At 36.5% G+C, this 23,853-nt stretch overlaps 1 protein-coding gene across 1 annotated transcript in view; it reads left to right on the top strand.

The window, feature by feature from the left end:
• Nucleotides 1–23,853, top strand: part of TOR (target of rapamycin) — a 67,202-nt gene that overhangs the window by 33,339 nt on the left and 10,010 nt on the right. The window contains exons 22-42 of the mRNA XM_086435290.1: nt 134–296; nt 388–512; nt 661–713; nt 2,397–2,520; nt 2,625–2,807; nt 5,096–5,248; nt 5,317–5,469; nt 6,090–6,161; nt 6,285–6,419; nt 6,536–6,597; nt 7,023–7,120; nt 8,930–9,039; nt 9,279–9,452; nt 9,562–9,627; nt 11,225–11,293; nt 11,412–11,522; nt 17,460–17,600; nt 17,703–17,831; nt 17,934–18,099; nt 18,188–18,402; nt 18,870–19,076. Of these exons, the coding sequence (XP_086291416.1) occupies nt 134–296; nt 388–512; nt 661–713; nt 2,397–2,520; nt 2,625–2,807; nt 5,096–5,248; nt 5,317–5,469; nt 6,090–6,161; nt 6,285–6,419; nt 6,536–6,597; nt 7,023–7,120; nt 8,930–9,039; nt 9,279–9,452; nt 9,562–9,627; nt 11,225–11,293; nt 11,412–11,522; nt 17,460–17,600; nt 17,703–17,831; nt 17,934–18,099; nt 18,188–18,402; nt 18,870–19,076 (2,709 nt within the window). The remainder of the gene's footprint in view (nt 1–133; nt 297–387; nt 513–660; nt 714–2,396; nt 2,521–2,624; nt 2,808–5,095; nt 5,249–5,316; nt 5,470–6,089; nt 6,162–6,284; nt 6,420–6,535; nt 6,598–7,022; nt 7,121–8,929; nt 9,040–9,278; nt 9,453–9,561; nt 9,628–11,224; nt 11,294–11,411; nt 11,523–17,459; nt 17,601–17,702; nt 17,832–17,933; nt 18,100–18,187; nt 18,403–18,869; nt 19,077–23,853) is intronic.

Raw genomic sequence — 23,853 nt, 5'->3', positions numbered from 1 at the left:
GCTTCTTTTCAGTATAGGTACTTTTATGCCATATCACAATGTATATAGATAGGTAAAGATTCTAATTTTATGTTGAGAACTTTTGTTTTTGTTTTTTTTGTTTCCATCTTAGTGTGAAAATTGTTTTCCACAGATTCTGCAACTGGTAGAACAACTTTGTTTGGCACTAAATGACGAATTCAGAACATATCTTCCTGACATTCTTCCTTGTTGTATTCAAGTATTGAGTGATGCAGAACGGTGTAATGACTACACTTACGTTCTTGATATTCTGCATACTCTTGAAGTGTTTGGTGGTTCGTACTCTTCGACTTTGATATTGTTTGTTGTTCTTTCCATTAACTATACTAACCACTTTCGAAGTTCTCATAAATATTCATGCTATAGGGACTTTGGATGAACACATGCATCTACTTCTACCTGCGCTCATTCGTTTGTTTAAAGTTGATGATTCGGTGGATATAAGACGTAGTGCTATTAAGACTCTTACAAGATTGATCCCTCGTGTGCAGGTTAGTACTTCACTATTTTCTTCTTTGCATGCTTGGTATAGAACATACCTGGTATATTAGAATCCTTTTATTTTGTTTTATTTTTTTATTTGGTAGTTTGTTTGAGTTTTATTTGTTTTATATGTGTTTTTATCTTTTTCTTTTCCAGGTTACTGGTCACATATCTTCTCTAGTGCATCATTTGAAGCTGGTTTTGGATGGGTCAGTTGTTAAAATTTTATAAATCTTTCTTGATTTGAAATTCCTCTTATCAGAACCTTATTTATTTGTTTAATAATTTTCTCCATTAACTTTTGACATCATTTGCCGATCCCAAAGTTGGCGAACGATGTATGGGATTTCTAGATTTGAAATCCCTTGCACCTTGAAATGAGAAAACTTTTACGAAAATTGAGTATGAATGAAAAAGGGAGAAAAAGGAAGTAAGAAGGGTAGAAAAGAGAAAGAATAAGCCCTAAACCAAATACTTGGTTGGATGGTCTAATACCGTATTGATTTGGTCTATGTTAGTTTTTTTGAAGAAGAAGAAAAAGGGAAGGGGGAGAGGAGTGTTTTTTTTTTTGGATAGGTTTAAGGTTAGTGGTCAGCAATTGAAGTTGGGTTCAAGGAGGTTTGAACCTAAGATGTGGGTTCTACACTCCACACGTCTTACCACTTAGCTAAATTGACACTTCAAAGGAGAGAGGACGGGTTTGGCCTACACTAGTTGGTTCATTTATGATCTTTGATGTAGCGGAAGCATGTGAATCAATATATTTGAAAGGAATTAAGAGATTGTGTTCGATGGGACACACAAAATCAATTTAAATCAATAGATTCAATTGATAAACATGTAATAGCTTCAAAGAAAATAAAGTATAAAACTAAAAGGTAATTAAGAGATAAACGATAATTAAATTGATATGTTTAGAATTTATTGAATTTCGTTTTTGAAGCTCCTTATATAGATAACTTCATCATAAAAACTTAAGAAACTTTCTAAAATACTAAAAAGTAACTTTCCTTACCTATCATAATTCAATTTGGACACTTCTAAGAACTTTTAATAATAGCCTAAAGAATAAAATCGAATTTTAAAACAAATTAGAAACTAACAAGGAATTATACTCTTAAAATAACAATGAAATATAAATCCTATTAAACATAGAAAATATAAATCCTACTAGAATTAAGAAACTACTAAGAGTATAACTAGGATTGTAAATGTCCAACATCAATCTCCCTCTTCTCCATCTTATATATAATGTAAAAAATAAAGAAAAAAGAAAGTACACCAATACCTTCAATAAGTAAATAAAATTAAGAAGACTTCTATTCTTAATAACTAAAAGGCTAAACATTAAATTAGAATACTATCAGCCAAGTTTAAATAAATTGCTGCTTTATGTGTAGCTCTTGACCCGACTTCATTTTCATGCTCATCAATCAGGTTTTCATGTTCTTCATATTTAATGGCGAAATTGTTTTCTCAACTCTTTGTCCTATATTTCTGAATGTGTGATGCTGATTACTGAGTTTAATCCATATTTTTTTTTGATGTTATGGATGTGCAGCCTTGGATGTTTTAGAGAGAAAGGATCTGTTAATTGATTTAGTTGGGTTATTAATGGTGCTGTCATTTGTATTACAATCAAAATGATAGATGTTATAGTTCAAAACCTATTGAACGCACTTTCACGTTGACCCCTTGCTTGCCTTGCAAAAAGAAAGTATCTAATTTATATGTGATACTTGGGTAGGCATATTTTATTGGTCGGATGATGACATGTGGATTAAGTTCTTTAATTTCATAATCTGTAAGATTTTTCATTGGAACCAATTTTTCTGTTCTGAAGTCTGTTAGAGCCTATCTATTTGTCCAGCTCTTAATGTCTTTAATTGCAGAAAGAATGATGAGCTTTGGAAGGATGCTGTCGACGCTCTTTGCTGTCTGGCCCATGCTCTTGGGGAGGATTTCATCATTTTCATTCCATCTATCCGCAAGCTTTTGTTAAAACATCGTTTGCGGGTCACCTTTCTCTCTTTATTATTATTACTATTAATTATTTTTTAACATTTGGTCAAGGTTCTGTTGCCTTTTGAGACTGAATATAACTGTAATTGCCTTTGCAGCACAAGGAATTCGAGGAAATTGAAGGACGTTTACAGAGACGTGAACCACTAATTTTGGGAAGTTATGCCCAAAAAATGACTCGACAGGATCCTGTTGATATTATTAGTGACCATCTAAATGATGTGGAAACTGACCCTTATGAGGAAGGGACTGAGATGCAGAGGCAACTCAGAAGCCATCAAGTAATTTCTTTTCTTGATTGAATAGTAGATACTGGTATTGTCTATTTCTACATATATTCATAATTCACCTTACCATCTGATAATTTGGTTTCTATAAATACGGTCAAATTTTACTGCGGACACTTTAATGCCACACTATGGAAAAGGGGAAACATACGTATCTGATTTTTCTATACCCATCAAGATTTGAGGAACCTCAGGATTTCAAGGGGAGAGAGAACTCTTTGCAATAAATCATTTTCTCTTCTTGGGCTCCATCTTTCTTTGAGCTAGTAGTCAAGGAATCAAAAGTTGTCTTCTTTGAGGATTTTGTAGGGAGGCAGGACTGGGTGTGTAGCATTTCCTTGTAATTGGGCTTTTGGCTTCTGTGTTCTATTCTTTGTACTCTCTTTGTATGGTCATCTCGACCATGCTTTTTATATATATATATATATATATATATATATATACAAATAAAGATTCTTGACTTAACAAAAAAAAAAAAAAACTACCAACTTACATGACTATGGTTTACGGTTGGTATATCTATGTCACAGACTCCCTTCTTATTGAAAGGTGGAAGTGCCTATCAATAGCAACGATTAAAATTTTGTTTCGGATGAATGTTTCAGTCAAGTAAAAAAAGTAAAACATTCACCTTAATTGAATGAAACATTCCAAAACATAAATTTTTTTCTTCTAAACATTCTTAAAAATCAGCATTATAGTTCTACATTTTGTTAAAATTTTTTTTTTAGGTTATAAAATGACTATTTTTATCAAATACTTCATACTTTTTCATGCCAATACGCATCTATACATCTGTCATTTTTCTCCCCAAATCCTACTGCGTTCTTAAAGTTTGAAGGTTTAAGGAGATATACTCTCAAGTTAGAACTTATAAGATGAGGGTCAAATGTTTTACCCTAGAGGTTATATTTGAGAGGTTTTGGGGAGAAAAATCTAGTTTTTTTTTTGGCTAGAGGTTGAAGATGAGGACATTTAGGTCATTTTTATTAGTATCTCAGAGAAGTCCGAGGTGAATGGGGGTGTCGTCAGTTTGAAAACATGTGTGAATCTTGGATATTCATCAAAAGTAGAGGGGAACCATTGTATTTTCCCCAAGAAATTGTCACTGCTTCAAACTTGCCCCTTCTTTCTGATTTAGTTTCATTATGTTTTGCTTCATATTAGAATGTTTCAATTGATATATTCTGAGAAAAATCTAGTTTTTTTTTTTTTGGCTAGAGGTTGAAGATGAGGACATTTAGGTCATTTTTATTAGTATCTCAGAGAAGTCCGAGGTGAATGGGGGTGTCATCAGTTTGAAAACATGTGTGAATCTCGGATATTCATCAAAAGTAGAGGGGAACCATAGTATTTTCCCCAAGAAATTGTCACTGCTTCAAACTTGTCCCTTCTTTCTGATTTTGTTTCGTTATGTTTTACTTCATATTAGAATGTTTCAATTGATATATTCCAAGAAAAGTCTAGTGTTTTTTTTTTGGCTAGAGGTTGAAGATGAGGACATTTAGGTCATTTTTATTAGTATCTCAGAGAAGTCCGAGGTGAATGGAGGTGTCATCAGTTTGAAAACATGTGTGAATCTCGGATATTCATCAAAAGTAGAGGGGAACCATTGTATTTTCCCCAAGAAATTGTCACTGCTTCAAACTTGTCCCTTCTTTCTGATTTTGTTTCGTTATGTTTTGCTTCATATTAGAATGTTTCAATTGATATATTCCGAGACAAGATGAAATATAGCTAGATAGTTTGAGACAAACCGAAACATTCATCGAAGCATTGACTCCATGCTTATTTAACACTGGAATGTTCAACAACGGTGCATACCAGTAGATACATTTCGAATTGCCCAGTATTTTAAACCATGATCCCTACCATAGGAAAGATTTTGGTGACCAAAATGGTGACGAGCCTAGAAATTCTGTGGTTATAGATAATGCTTTATTACTATTATTATTATTATTATTATTATTATTATTTTAAATTATATTATTGTTGGATATTGTTACTTTGTTGTAGTTTAGATGTTTCATACTTTCACCTACAAGTTATAACTTCATGATTTCATTTTTTTTTTTTTGTTTGAATTTTTATATTTTTAATCTATTTAATTTATTAATGTTATTTTATGATTTTATCTGGTATATTATTCAGAAACAGGCAGTTTATCATGTGGACCAAAAATTTACCTAATTTATTGAGTCTGATACCCGTTTTTTTTTTTTATTTATTTATTAAAAGAAAATTATGATAGGAACAGTAAACTGGATTTTGTTTTTTTACAGGTTAATGATGGCCGATTACGGACGGCTGGCGAGGCCTCTCAGCGCAGTACTAAGGAAGATTGGGCAGAATGGATGAGACATTTTAGCATTGAACTTCTCAAGGAATCTCCTTCCCCCGCTTTACGAACCTGTGCAAGGCTTGCACAATTGCAGGTGCGACAGCTCATTTTCACTTACATTATTCTTTGATTGAAGTTTGGGTTCTGACTCAGAAATTGCAGCCTTTCGTTGGACGTGAGTTGTTTGCAGCTGGTTTTGTTAGTTGCTGGGCACAACTGAATGAAACTAGTCAGCAACAGTTAGTACGAAGTCTCGAAATGGCATTTTCATCTCCAAATATTCCTCCTGAAATTCTGGCAACACTCCTTAACTTGGTATGCTTTGTCTAAATTACTTTAGCTCACTGTACTGGCATGTAGACACACTTGGCTCCTACTAGAAAAGAAAATTTCAGAAGTGCTGTTTTGGGTATTTCTGAGGTTATTGCAATAACATAACTAAAAAATATAAAAAATACAAATTTTAGATACTAATTATTTTCTACTTTTATCTATGGTTTTTATTGAATTATGAAGTGTAAATCATTCTTGAGTTTTAGATACTAACTTTTGTCTGTGATTACTATTGAGTTATAAAGTGTTAATCATTCTCGAGTTCTTTACATTTTTAACATGGATACAAGTGAATGAGAGTGAGTATAAAAGCAAATGGAATTTCATCACAAACTGAAACTTGCTATAATTCCATACTTGCTAGTCAATGAAATAAATTACTTTTTTAAAGTTCAACATATTCACCGAAAAGATATACTGTTTCTTTTCCTTTCCAAATATAGCTGGAGAATTAACACCAAGAATAAAATGAAGGAATATTAGCTTAAGCTTTGTGAATTATTTCTATGAAATTAGTCTGCTTCCTAAAAGTTGTCCAAATAATGTGTTTGAAATCATATAGTTTTGCACCAGATGAAGATATCTAAAACTGATCTTTACAGGCGGAGTTTATGGAACATGATGAGAAACCTCTTCCAATTGATATTCGACTCCTTGGTGCTCTGGCAGAAAAGGTTAGGTTTCATCAAGTTTCCTGGTTGTACTATTACTCTATACTATTGGTACCGTATGACTAGAATTTGTATGGATCCTCTTTAATGTGAAATTTGATTTACTGAAACAATACCTTTCATCAGTGTCGAGCATTTGCAAAAGCTCTGCACTACAAAGAAATGGAGTTTGAAGGTGCACGCTCGAAGAAGATGGAAGCAAACCCAGTTCTTGTGGTTGAAGCTCTTATACATATAAATAATCAGTTACATCAGCATGAGGTCTATTATTCATCTATATCTGACAATTATGTTTTTGTGGGCTAACCATCTAACTTCATCATTTCTTTTTTCCTACGGTGTTCTATCAGTTTAGTAATAAAGGTTTGTTTCCTCAGGCTGCTGTTGGAATACTGACCTATGCCCAGCGAAATTTGGATGTCCAGCTAAAGGAATCCTGGTACGTTTAAGCAATGAAGAACTCCATGTATTTGTCCTAAATTTCATTGTTCTCTACTTCTGTTTTAAGAAAAGGAGGGTCCTGATGCATTTCCAGTCAATATCTCTTACTGGAGATCCTGATGTATTTTATTTATTCTGTTTGATTGATAAATTGGGATTCACTGGAAGAAAGGGCCGAAAAACAGAAACATGCAAACTCATCCTATTTATAGAGGCACTCACTAGTGATGGGTAACTGCAAAACAGAATCACAAATTATTTATGGACCAAACTGTCTCTTCTGAAAACGAAGTCATCAAATTTACAACCCTTAAAACCTCCTCCCCATCCTGATATAATTTATTATGTTCCTTTTTAAATTTTAAATAAAATGCATTTTTATGAATAGAAAGTGTTCTTAATTGCATTGTCTCCTTTCTTTAGGTATGAAAAATTGCAGCGATGGGATGATGCTCTCAAGGCATACACTGTCAAAGCATCTCAGGCTACGAGTCCACATCTCATTTTGGAGGCTACAGTAGGTATGTATAAAATTGTGGCAGTTTTCTATATATTGTCTTTTTTATTTTTAATTTCATCATCACCACAGCGTTATCCCAAATATTTGGCTTTGGCTGAACGAATCTTAATTTTCTATTCATATCTCTCTAAACTCACTACTTCCCATGGTTTAAAATCTCGTTCTGTTTCGATGTTTCAGTTTTCTTAAAAACCGAAATGATGCCGAAACATTGGCAAAACATTCCGAAACATTTGAAACAATAATATTAGCCTTTAAAAGTAATCTTTCAAAGGAGACCAAGGTCAAGGGCATGTCAACATTTAGAAAACATAGGGATATCTCAAATATTTAACAGAATATGAAGAGGCTTCTCTAAATCACCCCATTTAGAGTGATTCTTCGAGAGAAGACTGAGGTCAAGGGCATATCAATGGTTTGAAAAATGAAAACAAGGCTTTTTAAGATGTTGAGTCTTTGAGAGAGACGAGAAGAGAGACAAAGAGTGGGAAAAGGAAGATGAAGAGGAAGAAGAAAAGGAAGGACTTTTTTTGAAATTCCTGCACAAATTTGGTGACTCCGATGATCCAAGTAGCACATTTCTTTCTCTCTCTGAGTCTCTTTCTTTGAATCTCTCTTTTTCTGGACCTCTTTCTCTCTCTCTCTCTCTTTCTTTGTGGATCTCCCAGAAATTGAAATCCAAAGTCAAAATGAATGAAACATTGTATTCGCTAAGTTGAACCTTCTTCTTCCATTAATTCATGTGTCTTCATGTCTTTTATCACTAGCTCAATCAATATTCTTTTCAGTCCCTCTTTTGTTCCTGTAGAGTAATTTATCCACATGGTCCTTCTCATTGGTGTCGACATTGGTTTTCATTGCAACATGACCAAACCATCTCAGTCGATTCTCCAGACCTTATTGGGCTAAGGTATTAAAGTTCAAATTTGTTGTCTGTTTCGATCAGTTTGGAAATGGAAATATTTCGATTACCATAGAAATAAATATGATTTTCATAGAAATAGTGGAAATGTTGTAGAAATGGTGAAAATATTTAGAAAGTTCATTTTTTTCAGATAGGTAAACTGGATTTGAACCCATGACCTCAAAGTCGCTTTGCAATGTGTCAAACCAACTGAGCCATGATAAATACTAAAGAAATATTTTTTTATTGTTGCTAGTCACTCTTTACCTTGTTACTCCATTACCCTCTTCTCCAACTCTCTTTTCCATCACTTAGTTGTATTTACACTAGTCACATCCATAGCTTGGTCGTATTTTGACTCACCCTTCCTATGGCCTAACTAGTATCATTTGTGTTGTTACCCATCGGTCTTACAACTTCCAATAGCCTCTACCATAGAATCTTGATTGATATTATTGCTGAATTAGCAACAAATAATTATTGCGATATGAAAACAAGAATATCTTTGTACTTGGATGGTTTTAAATATTGCATAACTTCAAGTTTTAGTCACATTTTAATTAAGTTATTATTGCACCAATATTTTCCTATTGTTATAATGTTGTTGACAACAAGTTTCGATACCTGGGCTTGTTACCTGGCATAGATCGTTCAGATCATGGACTTTATCTACAGAACCCAAACCCAAGCTGTAGAAGAGCCTATTCTCAATCAATGGGCCAATTAGTGACTTATTCTAGACTGTTCTGATGTATTCAACTGATGCGGATATGCATGTAACACTTATCCAGTGGCCGATTTACCCATTGGAATTGATTTTTAATCATTGTTGCTATAGGACTAATTGTTTGATTATGCATCATAAACATCGGACTAATTGTTCTGTTTATCTTATGACTTTTGTAGGACGAATGCGATGCCTGGCTGCATTAGCTCGTTGGGAAGAGCTTAATAACCTCTGCAAGGAGTACTGGACCCCAGCTGAGCCAGCTGCGCGGTTGGACATGGCACCTATGGTTTGTTATTGATCTCTTGCTAGGTTGTTACATTATAATTGCAGGCAAGGCGTAAAATCTCGTTTTGAGGCAATGGTTGGCTGGCCAGGAGAAATATTAAGACATTCCCAACCAAAACTTTCCAAAACAATCCGGAACATTCCTGATTCATTCAATATTTTGGGATCAATGTCTGTTTTGCTCTTGGTTGAAAGCCGAATGTTGAACAATGACTGCATGTTCTTCTTATTTGGTTGCAGGCTGCTAATGCTGCTTGGAACCTGGGAGAGTGGGATCAAATGGCAGAATATGTTTCTCGACTGGATGATGGTGATGAAACCAAGCCCCGGACTTTAGGGAACACCGCTGCAACTGGTGATGGAAGTAGCAATGGTGCTTTCTTTAGGGCTGTTCTATTAGTTCGTCGTGGAAGGGTGAACATTTTCCTTTTTTCGTAGTTCTGTGTTTCCCTATTTTTCACCTGATTCTTATGATACTTAGGCATAATTGTTTACTTTTTTTTTTTTTTTTTTAAACTCTTAGTATGATGAAGCACGCGATTATGTAGAGAGAGCAAGGAAGTGTTTGGCCACAGAGCTTGCAGCACTGGTAATTTTCTTGAGCCACCCTGTGGTTGCAAATTCATTTAGTTTGTAAGGATATAGTTTTACCACCTTCTTTCCACTCCCCCTTTGAATGTTTTCCTTCTGTGTGCAAGAATCTTGATCCATATAATTATTTCACCTTCCAGTTAATGGAGACTGAACAAGAACACAGCTAATTTGATATTCCAATCAACTCGTTCTTTGTTGGCTTTTCTGCATACTATTTAAAACTACTACCAATGTTTAAAATGAGAAAGAAAATCAATCATGAAAATTTGCTATCTAATTTTTTACGCAGGTGAGATTTGTATACTAAATGATGAGAAAGACAATAAATCTAAAAAAGGAAGTACTTCCGGAATAGTTTCATATTATACTAGAACATTTTTTTGCCCACAAATGTCAAGCCTGCTTGACTTGTCTAAAATATCTGCTAACACGGAGGTTTGTGGCAATGGAGTCAACAGCACCACCTAAATTGATGACACCAATCCCTGGAAAACTAATTATCTTCTATTTCTTTTCTATGTCATCTTCATTAAGTCTGCCTTTGGCACCGTTCGGGGTGTGGGTTTTAAAGCATGTGTGGTTGTTTACTAACCTAACCACACACACCATACCTCTCTCGCTTTCTCCCTCTCCCTCTCTCTCCCTCTCGCTTCCCCTCCCTCCCTCCCTCCCTCCCTGCCCTCTTCCCTCTCCCTCCCTGCCCTCTTCCCCCTCCCCCTTCTCTCTTTCTCTGTTTTGCTACAAGAGAGGGTTCAAACCCTTTTTTTGTTTAGGGTAATTTAGACATACATCCCCACATGTTGGTGAACATTTGAGATACCCCCCATATGCTTTTAAATTAATGGCATGACCTCCTTGACCTCAATCTTTTCTCATAGACTAATAAAAATGATCCAAATGCCCTCATCTTCAACCTTCAGCCAAAACTCTAGATTTTTCTTCCCTAAACCAGTTTATTGTAACATATTCAGCAGCAATATAAATTCTTTTAAACATATTTATCTTCTAAGTTCAATAGCGGGTCATTATAGGTCCTAACCAAAACATGAACACCATATTTATTGTGCTCTCCCTTAAGAAAGAACATGTGGTTAAGCCTAATGAATTGACATGGGAAAATCTTCAGTAAATGGAGTCCTTGACTTATAGATTATAAAGTGAAAAGTCAGTGCATTTGCAGCTTACTATTTCCATAGTGCCAATGACGATTAATTGGTTGAAATGTTAAATCTTTATGCACTTAATTCGGATTCTTGTGTGAATTGGCCATTGTTCTTGCTTCATTAGACGGAAATTTTTTATTAAGTGGCAAAAATCCTTAAGCTTTATGCACTTATTTTGAATACTTGTATCAATTTGCCATCATCTGTTGTTCTTGCTTCATTAGATGGTAATTTCCCATTTCATATTGCAATGATAATTTAACTTGGGGTTGCATCTTGCACGGATCTTTTACTTAGTTTGACTCATGATTCAAAATTTGGGCAAAATTTTTTTTTTTTTGGCTCAGTTCAATAAAATGCTTCTTTTATCACCTCAAATCCAGCTTTGTGGCAACTTTGGTAACTTAGTATTTACTTGTTCTTGCAAAGGTTCTAGAGAGCTATGATCGTGCTTACAACAATATGGTTCGGGTTCAACAGTTGTCGGAATTAGAGGAGGTTTACTTCATCTCATTTTTCCGTCTCATTAAGCTTTGTTTAAGGGTTTTTTTTTTCTGTATGAACATGCCAAATTTGGGTCTCATTTAGTGTGAACCTATGCTTCAATGTATTACAGGTCATTGATTACTGTACTCTTCCATTGGAGAACCCTGTCTCTGAAGGGCGGCGAGCCTTGATTCGTGATATGTGGACTGAACGCATACAAGGAACAAAGCGGAATGTTGAGGTAAATACATTTTTTAAGTTTTGGTTCAACCTTTTTTTGTTCCTTTATAATTTGTTACAGTGAAATATCACTTTAGTTAAGAATTTGTATAGTATTGGAAATAATGTTTACTGTTTTTTTTTTTTTCTCTTCTATTACTTCTATGTAAGGGCGTTTACGTCTATTTACTCTTTATATATTTATATATATATGCATGCCAAGCTCTCATTATAAGACTTGACAATTACTTTTCTACAATTCTTCTTGGTATCGGAGCCTTAGAGGACCCATCGACTCCCCTTGGGTTCCCCTTTTCGGTCTTTGGGATCTTGAAGTCTCTTCTATTCACTTCTCCTCTCTTCTTCCTTCATCAACACCTCTAGATCTTGAGACCTAATAGCCTAGAAGCAGCTTCGTTAGGTCTCTCCTTCGGGTTTTTTTTTTTTCTTCTCCTTTGATTCTTATTCCCTTAATCACATGTTGCGATAGGGATTTTATCAGTTTTTCACACGCAGCAATAGATTTTTGTGCTAGTTTCTGCCCTACATTAGGGTTTTTTGCCTTTCATAGGCTGTTTGGTTCGCTTTCTGCCCTACGTTAGGGTTCTATCTAAGATTAGTTTGTCAAAGTACTGTTGGGTGCCTGTGCCCTATGAGAGTGTTGCTGGGTGGTGCGACAGGACTGTTGGGCTGTGTAAAGTCTTGCGACAGTAACAAACAGCACTGTTGGGCTGTGTGGAGCCCTGCGACAGCAACAAACAGCATTGTTGGGCTGTGTGAAGCTTTGCGACAGCAACAAGGTGGTGTTGGGTGATCTGCGACAGCAACTAGGGCTGTGTGGAGCCCTACCACAGCAACTAGGGTGAAGTTTTGAGGCTTGCGACAGCAGCAGGGTGCTGTTGGGTGATTTGCGATAGCAACTAGGGCTATGTGGAGCCCTGCGACAACAACTAGGGTGGAATCTTGTGGCCTACGACAGCAGCAAGGTGCTGTTTGGTGGTCCGCAACAGCAATTAGGGTTGTGTGGAGCTGTTAAGTCTATTGGTTTTCTGATTGCAACTAGAAGGCTACCCTTTACCTCGTGGTTTATTCCCTTTTGGGTTGAGATTACAAGAGATCTCCCTTCAAACTAAAGTTACTTCCTTTTTGTTTGTAGTGAGCAATGACATTGCATCAAGAGACCAGGGATTCCAACACTATTCTTGGGGAAAATTCCTCAGCCCAACGCATTACCAGTGCCCTATTAGATGGTCGGAATTTGTAGTCTTGGTCTAAGTTTATGAGACTTTATTTGGGTAGTAGAGGTAAATCTGGATGGTTTTTGTCATTAATAGGCCACCTCTCACTAATCCCAAATTGAACAATGGGAGATCGACAATTGTACTATTCTTGGATGGCTATTTAATTCCATGGAGTAGTGCATCTATATCATGTTTCTGTACCATGAGACTGTCTCATCCCTGTGGCCAGTCCTTACTCAGACATATGTGCATGTTAGGAATGACTTGAGACTTTATGAGCTTTATATGGACATTGCCTAGGCTACCCAAGGGACTCAAAGTGTAGTGGATTATTTTGGGTTTTTTCAGTCTCATTGGGAGGAGTTGTCTCATTATGAGTTTATGGCTGAGTTATCTGCAGAGGCAGACGGATATGTGGTTACGAGGATTGCTCAATATCAGACATACCAGTTTCTCATGGGTTTAAGTCCTGAGTTTGAGGCACTTCAGACCCAAATCCTTAACACCACTCCTTTACTTTATTTGTTTGAGACATTTGCGACTATTGGTAGAAATGAGCGTCGTCGTTTTATTATTTTCTCTTAGACCCCTGGTATTCTTTTTGCTGCAGCTACAAATCAGATGGCTTTAGTAGTCAATTCGGGATTTTTTTGACTCGTGCCCAAAGATTTGGGAGTCGTGGCTGTGGAAGCCGTGGTCGTGGTAAAGGGAGTGGTTTTACTTCAACCATTGTAAGAAGATTGGCCATGAGGCCCGTTGCTTTCGGCTCTATCCCCATCTGTTGTGATCTTCTACCACCTCTTCTTTGGGACTGTCTGCTCCCCGTGCTGAGTAAGTCTGTTGCTCCTCTGACTTGTGTAATTGATTCTAGTGTCTCTGATCACATGACCGATGAGTCTAGCCATTTTACTTCTATTTTCCCTGCTACTCATACTTAGGTTCGTCTTGCTGATGGGTCCTTTACTCCTATCCACAATAAGGGTACTATCCCCTTATCCTCTGATTTTTCTCTTGACTTTGTACTTCATGTTCGTCACATATCTCTTAACATTTTATCTGTGAGTAGTATTACCAAATCTCTAAATTGCTCCGTGACCTTTTTTTTCTATCCATTGTATCTTTAGGACCTGACTTCGAGGAAGATTTTTGGTAAGGGGTATAAAAGGTGCGCTGTACCTGTTTGGATTTCAATCTACTGTTGTTCTGGCTTTTGTGTTTTCTTTATCTGGGAGTCATATTTTTTCTTCTTAGACTTTAGATTTATGGCATACTCGTTTAGGAATGCTAATTTTCAGCACTTACGTTCTTTATTTTCCGTTTTAAAAACTTCTTGTAGTAGACATAAGTTTCAGTGTTCTATATGTGAGCTTTTTAAACATATGCTTCTTATACTTCTCGCATACATCGGTTTAATACACTATTTGATTTAGTTCATTTCATGTGTGGGGCCTTCCCTTGTTACTGCTTTTAATGATCATAGGTATTATGTTACATTTATTGATGATTATTCTCGTTGTATTTGAGTTTATTTGATGCGTTCTCATTCCGACGTACTTATTTTTGTAAATTTTCTTTAAATGATTCAGATTTAATATAACATCATTGTTAAATCTCTTAGGTCTAATAACGAGGGGGGGGGGGGGATATATTTCTGATTGGATTCAATCCCATCTTCACAAGTATGGTATGTTTCACTAGTTTACTTGTCCCTATACTCCGAAATCAAATGGGGTGGCAGAACGCAAGAATCGCCAACTTATAAACATTGTTCGATGTTTTCTTCGAGGGATGCATGTTCCCAAGTTATACTGGAATATGGCAGTCCTCACTGCGGTTTTTCTTTTTAACCGCGTTCAAGTCGCACCTTAGGGGGACATGTGCCTCTTCATGTTCTTCAACCTGATAGCATTCTTTTCCCAATTACACTTCGAGTCTTTAGGTGTACTTGTTTTGTTCAGGACAAGACCCCTCATCATACGAAATTAGATGATAGTCATTCAGTATGTTTTCTTGAGTTACTCATCTATGTTAAAATGGTATTGTTGCTATAATCCCCTTTCTCATCAAGTAATTTATTCTTTGGATATACATTTTTTTTAAATGTTCCTTACTTTCGTACTACATCTTCTTTGTAGGACTTTTTTCTTTTGCAAGGTTCCTCTCATATATTGCTAGCATATTCGGTTCTCTCCATCTTCATCTTTGTAGACGCTTAAGGTTTACTCTCGTCTCCCTCACCCCTCTCCCACCTTGCCAACCTCTTCCTTGGACTCATGTATACCCTCTTCTACTTTTACTCCTATTCCTTCTATTTCTGACTCTCACTTGTCTATTGTGCTTCGCAAAGGTAACCAGGGGTGTGTAACTGATCATTTTATTGCCCAGTTTGTTTCCTATCAGGGACTCTCCTTCTTATCAAACCTATCTTACCGCTACTAATTCTATTCAAGTTCCTGGTCTTTATCAGAGGCATTGCGAGATCCTCAATGGACTGGAACCATGACAATTGAGATGGATGCCTTGCAAAAAAATCACACCTGGGAGTTTGTTCCCTTTCCTTTGAATCGGACTGTTGGTTGTAAATGGGTTTTCAGTGTTAAATATCTTGCGGATGGTACTGTTGATCGGTACAAGGCACGCCTCGTTGCTAAAGGCTTTACGTAGACTCTAAGAAAAGATTTTGGTACTACGTTTGCTCTTGTAGCCGAATTCTCTACTCTTCGCCTCCTTTTCTCCTTAGCTGCATGTCACTCGTGGTCCCTTCACCAACTCGATGTGAAGAATGCCTTTCTAAATGGTGATTTAATTGAAGTTATTTACATGGACCCTCTCCTGGGTTTTGTCTTCAAAGAGAGTATTCGGGGAAGGTTTGTCGTTTTCTAAAATCTTTGTATGGCCTGAAGTAGTACCCGCTAGCCTGGTTTCAACATTTCTCTGAGGTTATTTTATCTATGGAGTTTTCTAGATGCTACTCGGATCCTACTTGCTTTATTCGTCGAGGAGTGGATGATCGTTGCACCATTATTTTAGTTTATGTAGATGATATTATCGTGACTGAAGATGATGCACAGTGGATTGACAAAGTTAAGATGCTATTGGGTTGTGCTTTTGAGGTTAAGGACCTAGGTTCCCTCAAGTATTTGTTGGGGATTGAAGTGGTCCACTCTCGCCGTGGTCTTTCGCTATCTCAGCACAAATACACATTGGATTTTCAGAGCACTAGGATGCTTGATTATCGTCCTATCTCCTCCCCTATCAATTAGAATCATTGCCTTCATACCAAATCTAGTGATCTTTTATCTGATCATTCTTCTTATTAGAGACTTGTAAGCCGTCTGATTTATTTGACTAACACTAGACCATATTTGACTTTTGCTGTTAGTGTAGTCAGTCGGTTCATACATGCTCCACGTACCTCTCATCTTGATGCAATTTATCGTATTCTTCACTACTTTAAGTCTCGTCCTGGTCTTCTGCTCAGCCACATTTGTCTTACTTCATTGATGCTGATTATACTGGTTCTTTTACAGATAAGAGATCTACCTTTGATTTCTGTACTTTCCATGGTGGTAATCTGATCTCATGAAAAAGTAAGAAACATAGTGTAATTTCTCGTTCTTCTACTGAAATTGAGTATCGGGCTATGACCCTTGGTACCTGTGAGCTTATTTGACTTAGATCTTTACTGACAAAGCTGAGATTTTCTATCTCTGGTTCTTTCTTTTTAATAACAAGTTTGCCATCATACTTGCCTCTGACTCAGTTTTTCACGAAATAACTAAGCATATAGAGGTTGATGTTTACTTTCTCAGAGTGAAAGTTCGATTTTGCGCTCTTTAGAAAATTATTGTATCTTCTTTTAGATCAGTTTGCCAATATGCTTACGAAGTCTATTGGTCCTTCTATCTCTAACTCTCATCTTGTCAAATTGGGTTTAGTTGATATATTTGCCTCAGTTTGAGAGGGAGTATTGGAAATAATGTTTACTATTTTTTCTGTTTTTCTCTTCTATTATTTTTATGTAAGGGTGTTTATGTCCATTTACTCTGTCATTAATATATAGATATACTCTTTTATTTATATATATGTGGGAAATGTTCAGCACCCAACCATTACCCAACCATTTGCCCAACATGTTTTGTCCTACATGGGTTAGAAGTTTTGGAATGGGCTGATTTTTGGTGAGGATGATCTCTACGGTTAGAAGATCATCCGCACCAAAAATCTGCCCATTCCAAAACTTCTAACCCCATGTTTACAAGTTGAAAAATCGTGGACCATCCATTTTTTGTAAATCATTTGTGATTGGGTTAGAAGTTTTGGAATGGGCTGATTTTTGGTGAGGATGATCTCCTCACCATAGAGATCATCCTCACCAAAAATCAGCCTATTCTAGAACTTCTAACCCATGTAGGACAAAACATGTTGGGCAAATGGTTGGGTGCCGAACGGGACCCTATATATATATATTTATATATTTGCCAAGCTCTCATTATAAGACTTGACAATTGCTTTTCTACAATTCTTCTTATAGCACTTAAAAAGTATCTCTAGCATTGATTTGTGCAGATTTTTGTTAAATGTATGCGTTCTTTTTTTCTTTTGTAAACCCGTCAATACAATTTTGGATGTGCTTATCTATCATGTTTTCCTTTTTATGATCCAAATGTTATATTTTCAGATGCAGATTAAGTAGGTGTAATCTTGAAATGTAACAGGTTTGGCAAGCACTTCTTGTAGTTCGAGCACTTGTACTCCCTCCAACAGAAGACATAGACACTTGGCTCAAGTTTGCTTCTCTTTGCCGAAAAAGTGGTCGAATTAGTCAGGCTCGATCTACATTATTCAAACTCTTACAGGTCAGTGGTGCATGTCTATTAAAGCCAAAAAAAAATGGCATGCTGTTGGTGTTAATCCTATTTTCTGTTAGATAACTCACTCTTGTGTTTAATTGTATTCAGTATGACCCAGAATCTTCTCCGGGAAATTTACCATACCATGGGCCTCCTCAAGTAATGTTTTCATATTTGAAGTACCAATGGTCTCTAGGGGAGGATCTCAAGCGAAAGGAAGCTTTTGCTAGGTTGCAGGTATGCAATACTTTCTTCAATATTTCCACTTTTTGATGAACTCATTTATTCTTTTCTCATTGCCTCAATGGATGTAACATTGTTGTTATCTGTCGTTTCTAGGATTTATCTATTGAACTTTCGAACCCAGCAAACATTCTGTCAGGAAAACCAACTGTCTTTGTTAATTCTTCCAATCCACGTGTTCCCCTTACTGCTCGTGTTTATCTAACACTTGGAACTTGGCATTGGGGGATTTCTCCTGGGTTGGACGATGATTCTATACCAGGTAGGTAACATTCCTTGACGTATTCCTGTCTTGGGTTTTATTACAGTTATTGATCTTTCTGATAATAATTGATTTTTATGGTCGGTAGAAATTCTTATGGCATTTAGTAATGCCACTCAATGTGCACCTGATTGGGCGAAAGCTTGGCACACATGGGCATTGTTCAATACTGCAGTGATGTCTCATTACACTGTAAGAGGCTTCCCTGCTATTGCTGGGAAGTATGTTGTCGCTGCGGTTACTGGGTATTTTCATTCTATTGCATGTGCAGCAACTGCTAAAGGAGTGGATGATAGTTTACAGGTAATTTTTTTACCCTGTTGGAGAACATGTTCCTAGTATGCAACCCTTTACCAACTTGATTGATTATGGTAAGGGTAAGGCCATAAGGGTGGAAATGAGAATTTTGAGGTGTATTTTGTGATAATAATATAAATATTTTTTAATGATGGAAAAAATCATTAAAACTTTAGGAGATTGTAAAAAGTGTGACTCACAGGACATAAAACTAAATTCAATTACTATATTATTAAAATGATTGATAATATTCGTTAGATGCTGTTGCAAGTATCCAAGCAGAGACATTTGGATGAATATGATTTTCATGTGAATTTAAATAAGTAAAAGAGTACATTGCACCTAGTTTGTATCTACATTCTAATGTGCCTCTTGTAATTTATGCCCCTTTTCCCAGATAGATATATTGTCAGGTGTGTTCAGTACATATATCTGATGTATATTTTTAATGGTCTACTATCTGGCTTTTCCAGGATATTCTTCGTCTTCTCACATTGTGGTTCAACCATGGAGCTACCCAAGAGGTTCAAATGGCACTTGAGAAAGGATTTGCACATGTTAATATTGACACATGGCTGGTCGTTTTACCTCAAATAATTGCCCGGATACATTCAAATAACCCCGCTGTGAGAGAACTGATACAGTCACTTTTGGTGCGAATAGGACGAGGGCATCCACAGGTTTACTTCACTAGTACTCTATAATGTTCTTCATGATTCATAAATCCTTGTATTTGGTAAAGTGATGAGCAACTGATTACATGATCTACCGCTCCATTCTGATTGATTTGTCCTTTAAATGGAAATTTCTTGATTCTTTTGGTGTGAGCTTGGATTAACATTTGTTCTATCAATTTATCTCAGTATTACACACTCAAGAGTAGTTCTCTATCTATGGATGCATAAATTTATATAACAGACATGATAATCATAAAGTCTTTGTATTCTGCAAACCATTAAGCTCTTTTTCCTCATTTTCTTGACAAGCAAGGGCTCCAAAGGGAGCCTTTTTCTTCAATTAAACTTGTGCAAAAAATGATGGGAATAGAACTCCAACATAATTTAATGGGTGAGTTGAAACAGAGAGAAAAAGGTTAATTAGATTAATTAGCCCTAATTAGGCTATGTAAATATTACATAAGATAACTAAACAAGTGAAAAGACTAAAATAACCCTATAGGTTTATTTAACACTCCCCCTCAAGTTGATGCGTGGATATTAACAATGCCCAACTTGGACAAGACATCTTCAAAAAGAGGTTTTACTAACACCTTTAGTAAGAACATCAGCAAGTTGTTGAGAGGTAGGAACAAAAGGAGTACAAATCTGTCCAGAAACTATCTTTTCTCTAATGAAATGACGATCAACTTCTATGTGCTTCGTTCTGTCATGCTGAACCGGATTTGCAGCTATGTTAATAGCTGATTTATTATCGCAATATAGTAAGAAGGGGACCGGCACAGGAAGACATAAATCAGCTAATAAGATTTTGAGCCACAACAACTCGCATACTCCAAGTGCCATGGCTCTGTATTCTGACTCAGCACTCGACCGAGAAACCACATCTTGCTTCTTACTACGCCAAGTTACCATCAACTTTAGTACAATACTCAGAAGTAGACCGCCTATCAGTCATTGAACCAGCATAATCTGCATCTGTCCATGCCTCAATGCGAAGATGACCATGATTGTTGAATAAAATACCTCGACCAGGACATCCCTTAAGGTATCTAAGAATACGATAAACAGTAGCAAGATGAGATGTTCGAGGCGAGTGCATAAACTGACTTACAACACTAACAGCATAGGCAATGTCAGGGCGTGTCATAGACAAGTAGATCAATTTTCCCACAAGACGCTGATATTGACCAATATCTGACACACACTCCCCCTCCGAATCAGCCAACCTGTGATTCTGCTCAATAGGAGTATCAGCTGGGCGAGATCCAAGCTGACCAGAGGCGCTGAGTAAGTCAAGAACATACTTACGCTGAGAAATAAATATAGCAGACTGGGACCGTACAACCTCAATACCCAGAAAATAGCGAAGATGTCTAAGGTCTTTAATCTCAAATTGATGGCCTAAGTAAGTTTTGACCTCGGTAAGGCCATCGGCATCATCTCCAGTAAGAACAATATCATCCACATACACAATCAAGCAATAGTTTTGCCGTGGGAGTGACGCAAGAGCAAGGTTGTGATCAGCAGAGTTCTGATGGAAACCAAACTGATGCATGGCCTTAGTGAAGCGCTCAGACTAAGCACGAGGAGACTGCTTCAGACCATAAAGAGACCGGCGAAGACGACAAACATGTGTAGGAGAAGCAGAAGGAAGAAACCCAGGAGGTTGGATCATATAGACTTCTTCCTGAAGATCACCATTGAGAAAAGCATTCTTGACATCTAATTGAAAAAGAGGCCATCCGCGGATAGCAGCAACTGGAAGGAGAACGCGAATGGTGGTCATCTTGGCAACCGAAGCAAAAGTTTCCTGATAATCAATCCCATAAGTCTGAGCATAACTTTGGCCACCAGACGGGCCTTATAACGAGCAATTGAACCATCCGGATTATGCTTAAGCGTGAATACCCAGAGACAACCCACAGCTTTCCGTCCAGGCGGAAGAAGGCACAGGCCCTGTTCGTTTGGGCTTCGGAGCCGGACTTTTTAAGCTTTTATTGCTTTTAAGCCTAAAAAGCCCGTTGGATTATGTTCGTTTGGGCTTATGGAGCTGATGGGGCTTCAGATTGAAGCCCGAAATTGAAGCCGCCTTTGAGGTGCTCCGTGAATGAGCTTTTGCGCGAAGAAAGACCGAAAACGGTTTTACTTAAAATGACTTAAATGCCCTTCTTCTTTAAATAATATTCCACCAAATGATTTGTATCCTTTACTTAAAATGACTTAAATGCCCTTCTTTAAATAATATTCCACCAAATGATTTGTATCCTTCTTTAAATAAAATAAAAAAAGAATTGTGCTAGATGGGTCCGCCACATATAATGGAAAGAGAAAGGGTGATAAAAATCTGAGAATAAATAAAGGGATGTGTTATTACCACATCATTAATTATGACTTCACCCCAAGCAATCTGATTTTTTTTTGTTAGTTATGGAGAAATTCTATTGGCACCCCAACTTTTACTTATTACAATCCAATTGCTTCAAATTATTTATCACCACTTCCCAACAAAAAAATTAACATAATGCATTTAAAATAGGAATTAACATTTTCACATTGCCACCATCAACTATAAAATTTAGATGGGGTGTAGTAAGTAAAAGTTGGGGTGCCAATAAAAGTTCTCATTATAGATAATCCTGTGTGTTTTGAAATTTAAAGTTCAAACTAATGACATAATCTTTCTTTGGTCTTCCATGAAATATTGGCGTAAAATGATGGAAATACCCTTGTCTTTAATCTTATCAAAAAAGTCTTGATTTTTTCTTAAAAACATGTCATCTCAAGCTCTAAGATAAAAAATAAAATTAGACTTATTTTTTTTAAGTCTAAGGATTCAAAGACAAGCATAAAAGGTTTACTGTTCATCAAATGATGGTTGAGATAAAAGGAAAATAACTAAAATTTACCATAGATGACTATATATTATCTATTTAGGGACTAGTATAATTTGTTTTCAGTGATTAATGAAAAATCACCAAATGAAATCCTAGATTTTTTTTTATAAAAAATTTGAATTTTCTTTCGAAAATTAGTCATCTATAACCTTTTATATAAAATAATACAGATGATGATGATGAGACAATAATAATGATCAGTGCGTTAATGTCATCTTTCATATGTCCATTTTTAAAAGGAGATGCTATCGAAATTTTGATAAAATTATAAAATTCATAAAATTTATAAATTTATTTAAATTAAAAATAATATATATATATATATATATATATATATATATATATATATATATATATAGTATTCTAGTCATTTTTTATGCATTTTAGATGCATTATCAACATTAAGGGTATTTTGGTCATTTTACCATAATCCAGCAATAAAAAGCTATCAAACGAACATCAATTTCTAATTTATATGCTTCTGTAACGAATAGGCTTCTGCTGAATGTAGCTTTTCAGGCTCTAGGCTTTTGCTTCTTCTAGAAGTTGGCTTCTGGAGCTGGAGCTGACTTCTGTAAAGAACAGACCCACAATTTCCCAAGTTTGAGTCTTTTCAAGAGCAGTCAACTTTTCAATCATAGCTGCGCACCACTCAGGATGGGCAATAGCATCTGCAACAGTAGTAGGAAGAGAAACAGAGGAAACAGAAGTAAGAAAACTCTGATAGGAAGGTGATAGTGCAGAGTTAGATATATAATTTGAAATAGGATAAGTACACGTGCGCTTACCCTTACGAGTGGCAATAGGACGATCATCACAGGGAACAGACGGAGGCGGAGCTGGAGGCGAGCTGGTCGGACATAGAAGTGATAGTAGTATCACGTGGACGTCGAGAGTAAACCTGCAATGGAGGAGAGGATGAACTGACAGGGGGTGGAGAGGGAGAACAGGCAAGGAAGGGGAAATAAAGAAGGAAAATGATCATCAGGTGAATCTAGAGGAAACCACTCAGATTGAATACCAACGGACCCATTATAATAAGGAGTATGCTCAAAAAAAGAAACATCGCGAGAAATGAAACGTCGTCGAGAAGGAGGATGGTAACAACGGCATCTTTTCTGGGTAGAGGAATAACCCAGAAAGATACATTTGACGGCCTTAGGGTCAAGTTTATAACGATTTTGGTCAAGAATTTGAACAAAACAGACACACCCAAAAACATGCGGAGGAAGTGGAAACTCGGGACGATCTGGAGAGAGCTTAGAGAGGGGTGTGACAAGCTGAAGAACACTGGAGGAGGTTCGATTAATAAGGTAAACAACAGTAAGAATTGCGTCAGCCCAATAGGATTGGGGCACGTTCATACCAATCGAAATGGTACGGGCTAACTCTAGAATATGACGATTTTTTCTTTCTGAACGGCCGTTCTGCTGAGGGGTCTTAACATTGGACATTTGATGCTCAATGCCAGATTCTAAACAAAGTTTCAGGACCTCATTATAGGTGTACTCAGTACCATGATCAGAACGGAAGGTTTTGATGGTACGACTAAATTGAGTGTGAACCATAGCAAGAAATTGCTTGAAGATCCCATAAACTTCACTCTTGTGTTTCATAAGATAAACCCAAGTGGTACGACTGTGATCATCAATGAACAAGATAAAATAGCGAAAACCAAGAGTGGATGTAACAGGGGAAGGACCCTACACATTAGAATGAATTAAATCAAACATAGCAGGTGTAGTAGGATTCATACTAATAGGATAAGAAGAACGCACATGTTTAGCTAATTGACAAGTTTCACAAGAAAAATCAAGCACATTGTTATTATTAAATAAATTAGGGAACATGTGTTTCAAATATCCAAATGAAATATGGCCTAA

This window comes from Akebia trifoliata, chromosome 3 (assembly GCF_017979445.1).
Source record: "Akebia trifoliata isolate Shusen 1 chromosome 3, ASM1797944v1, whole genome shotgun sequence".
NCBI classification, from domain to species: Eukaryota; Viridiplantae; Streptophyta; class Magnoliopsida; order Ranunculales; family Lardizabalaceae; genus Akebia; species Akebia trifoliata.
The sequence above is the reverse complement of the archived record's forward strand: the minus strand, read 5'-3'. Positions and strand labels throughout refer to the sequence as shown.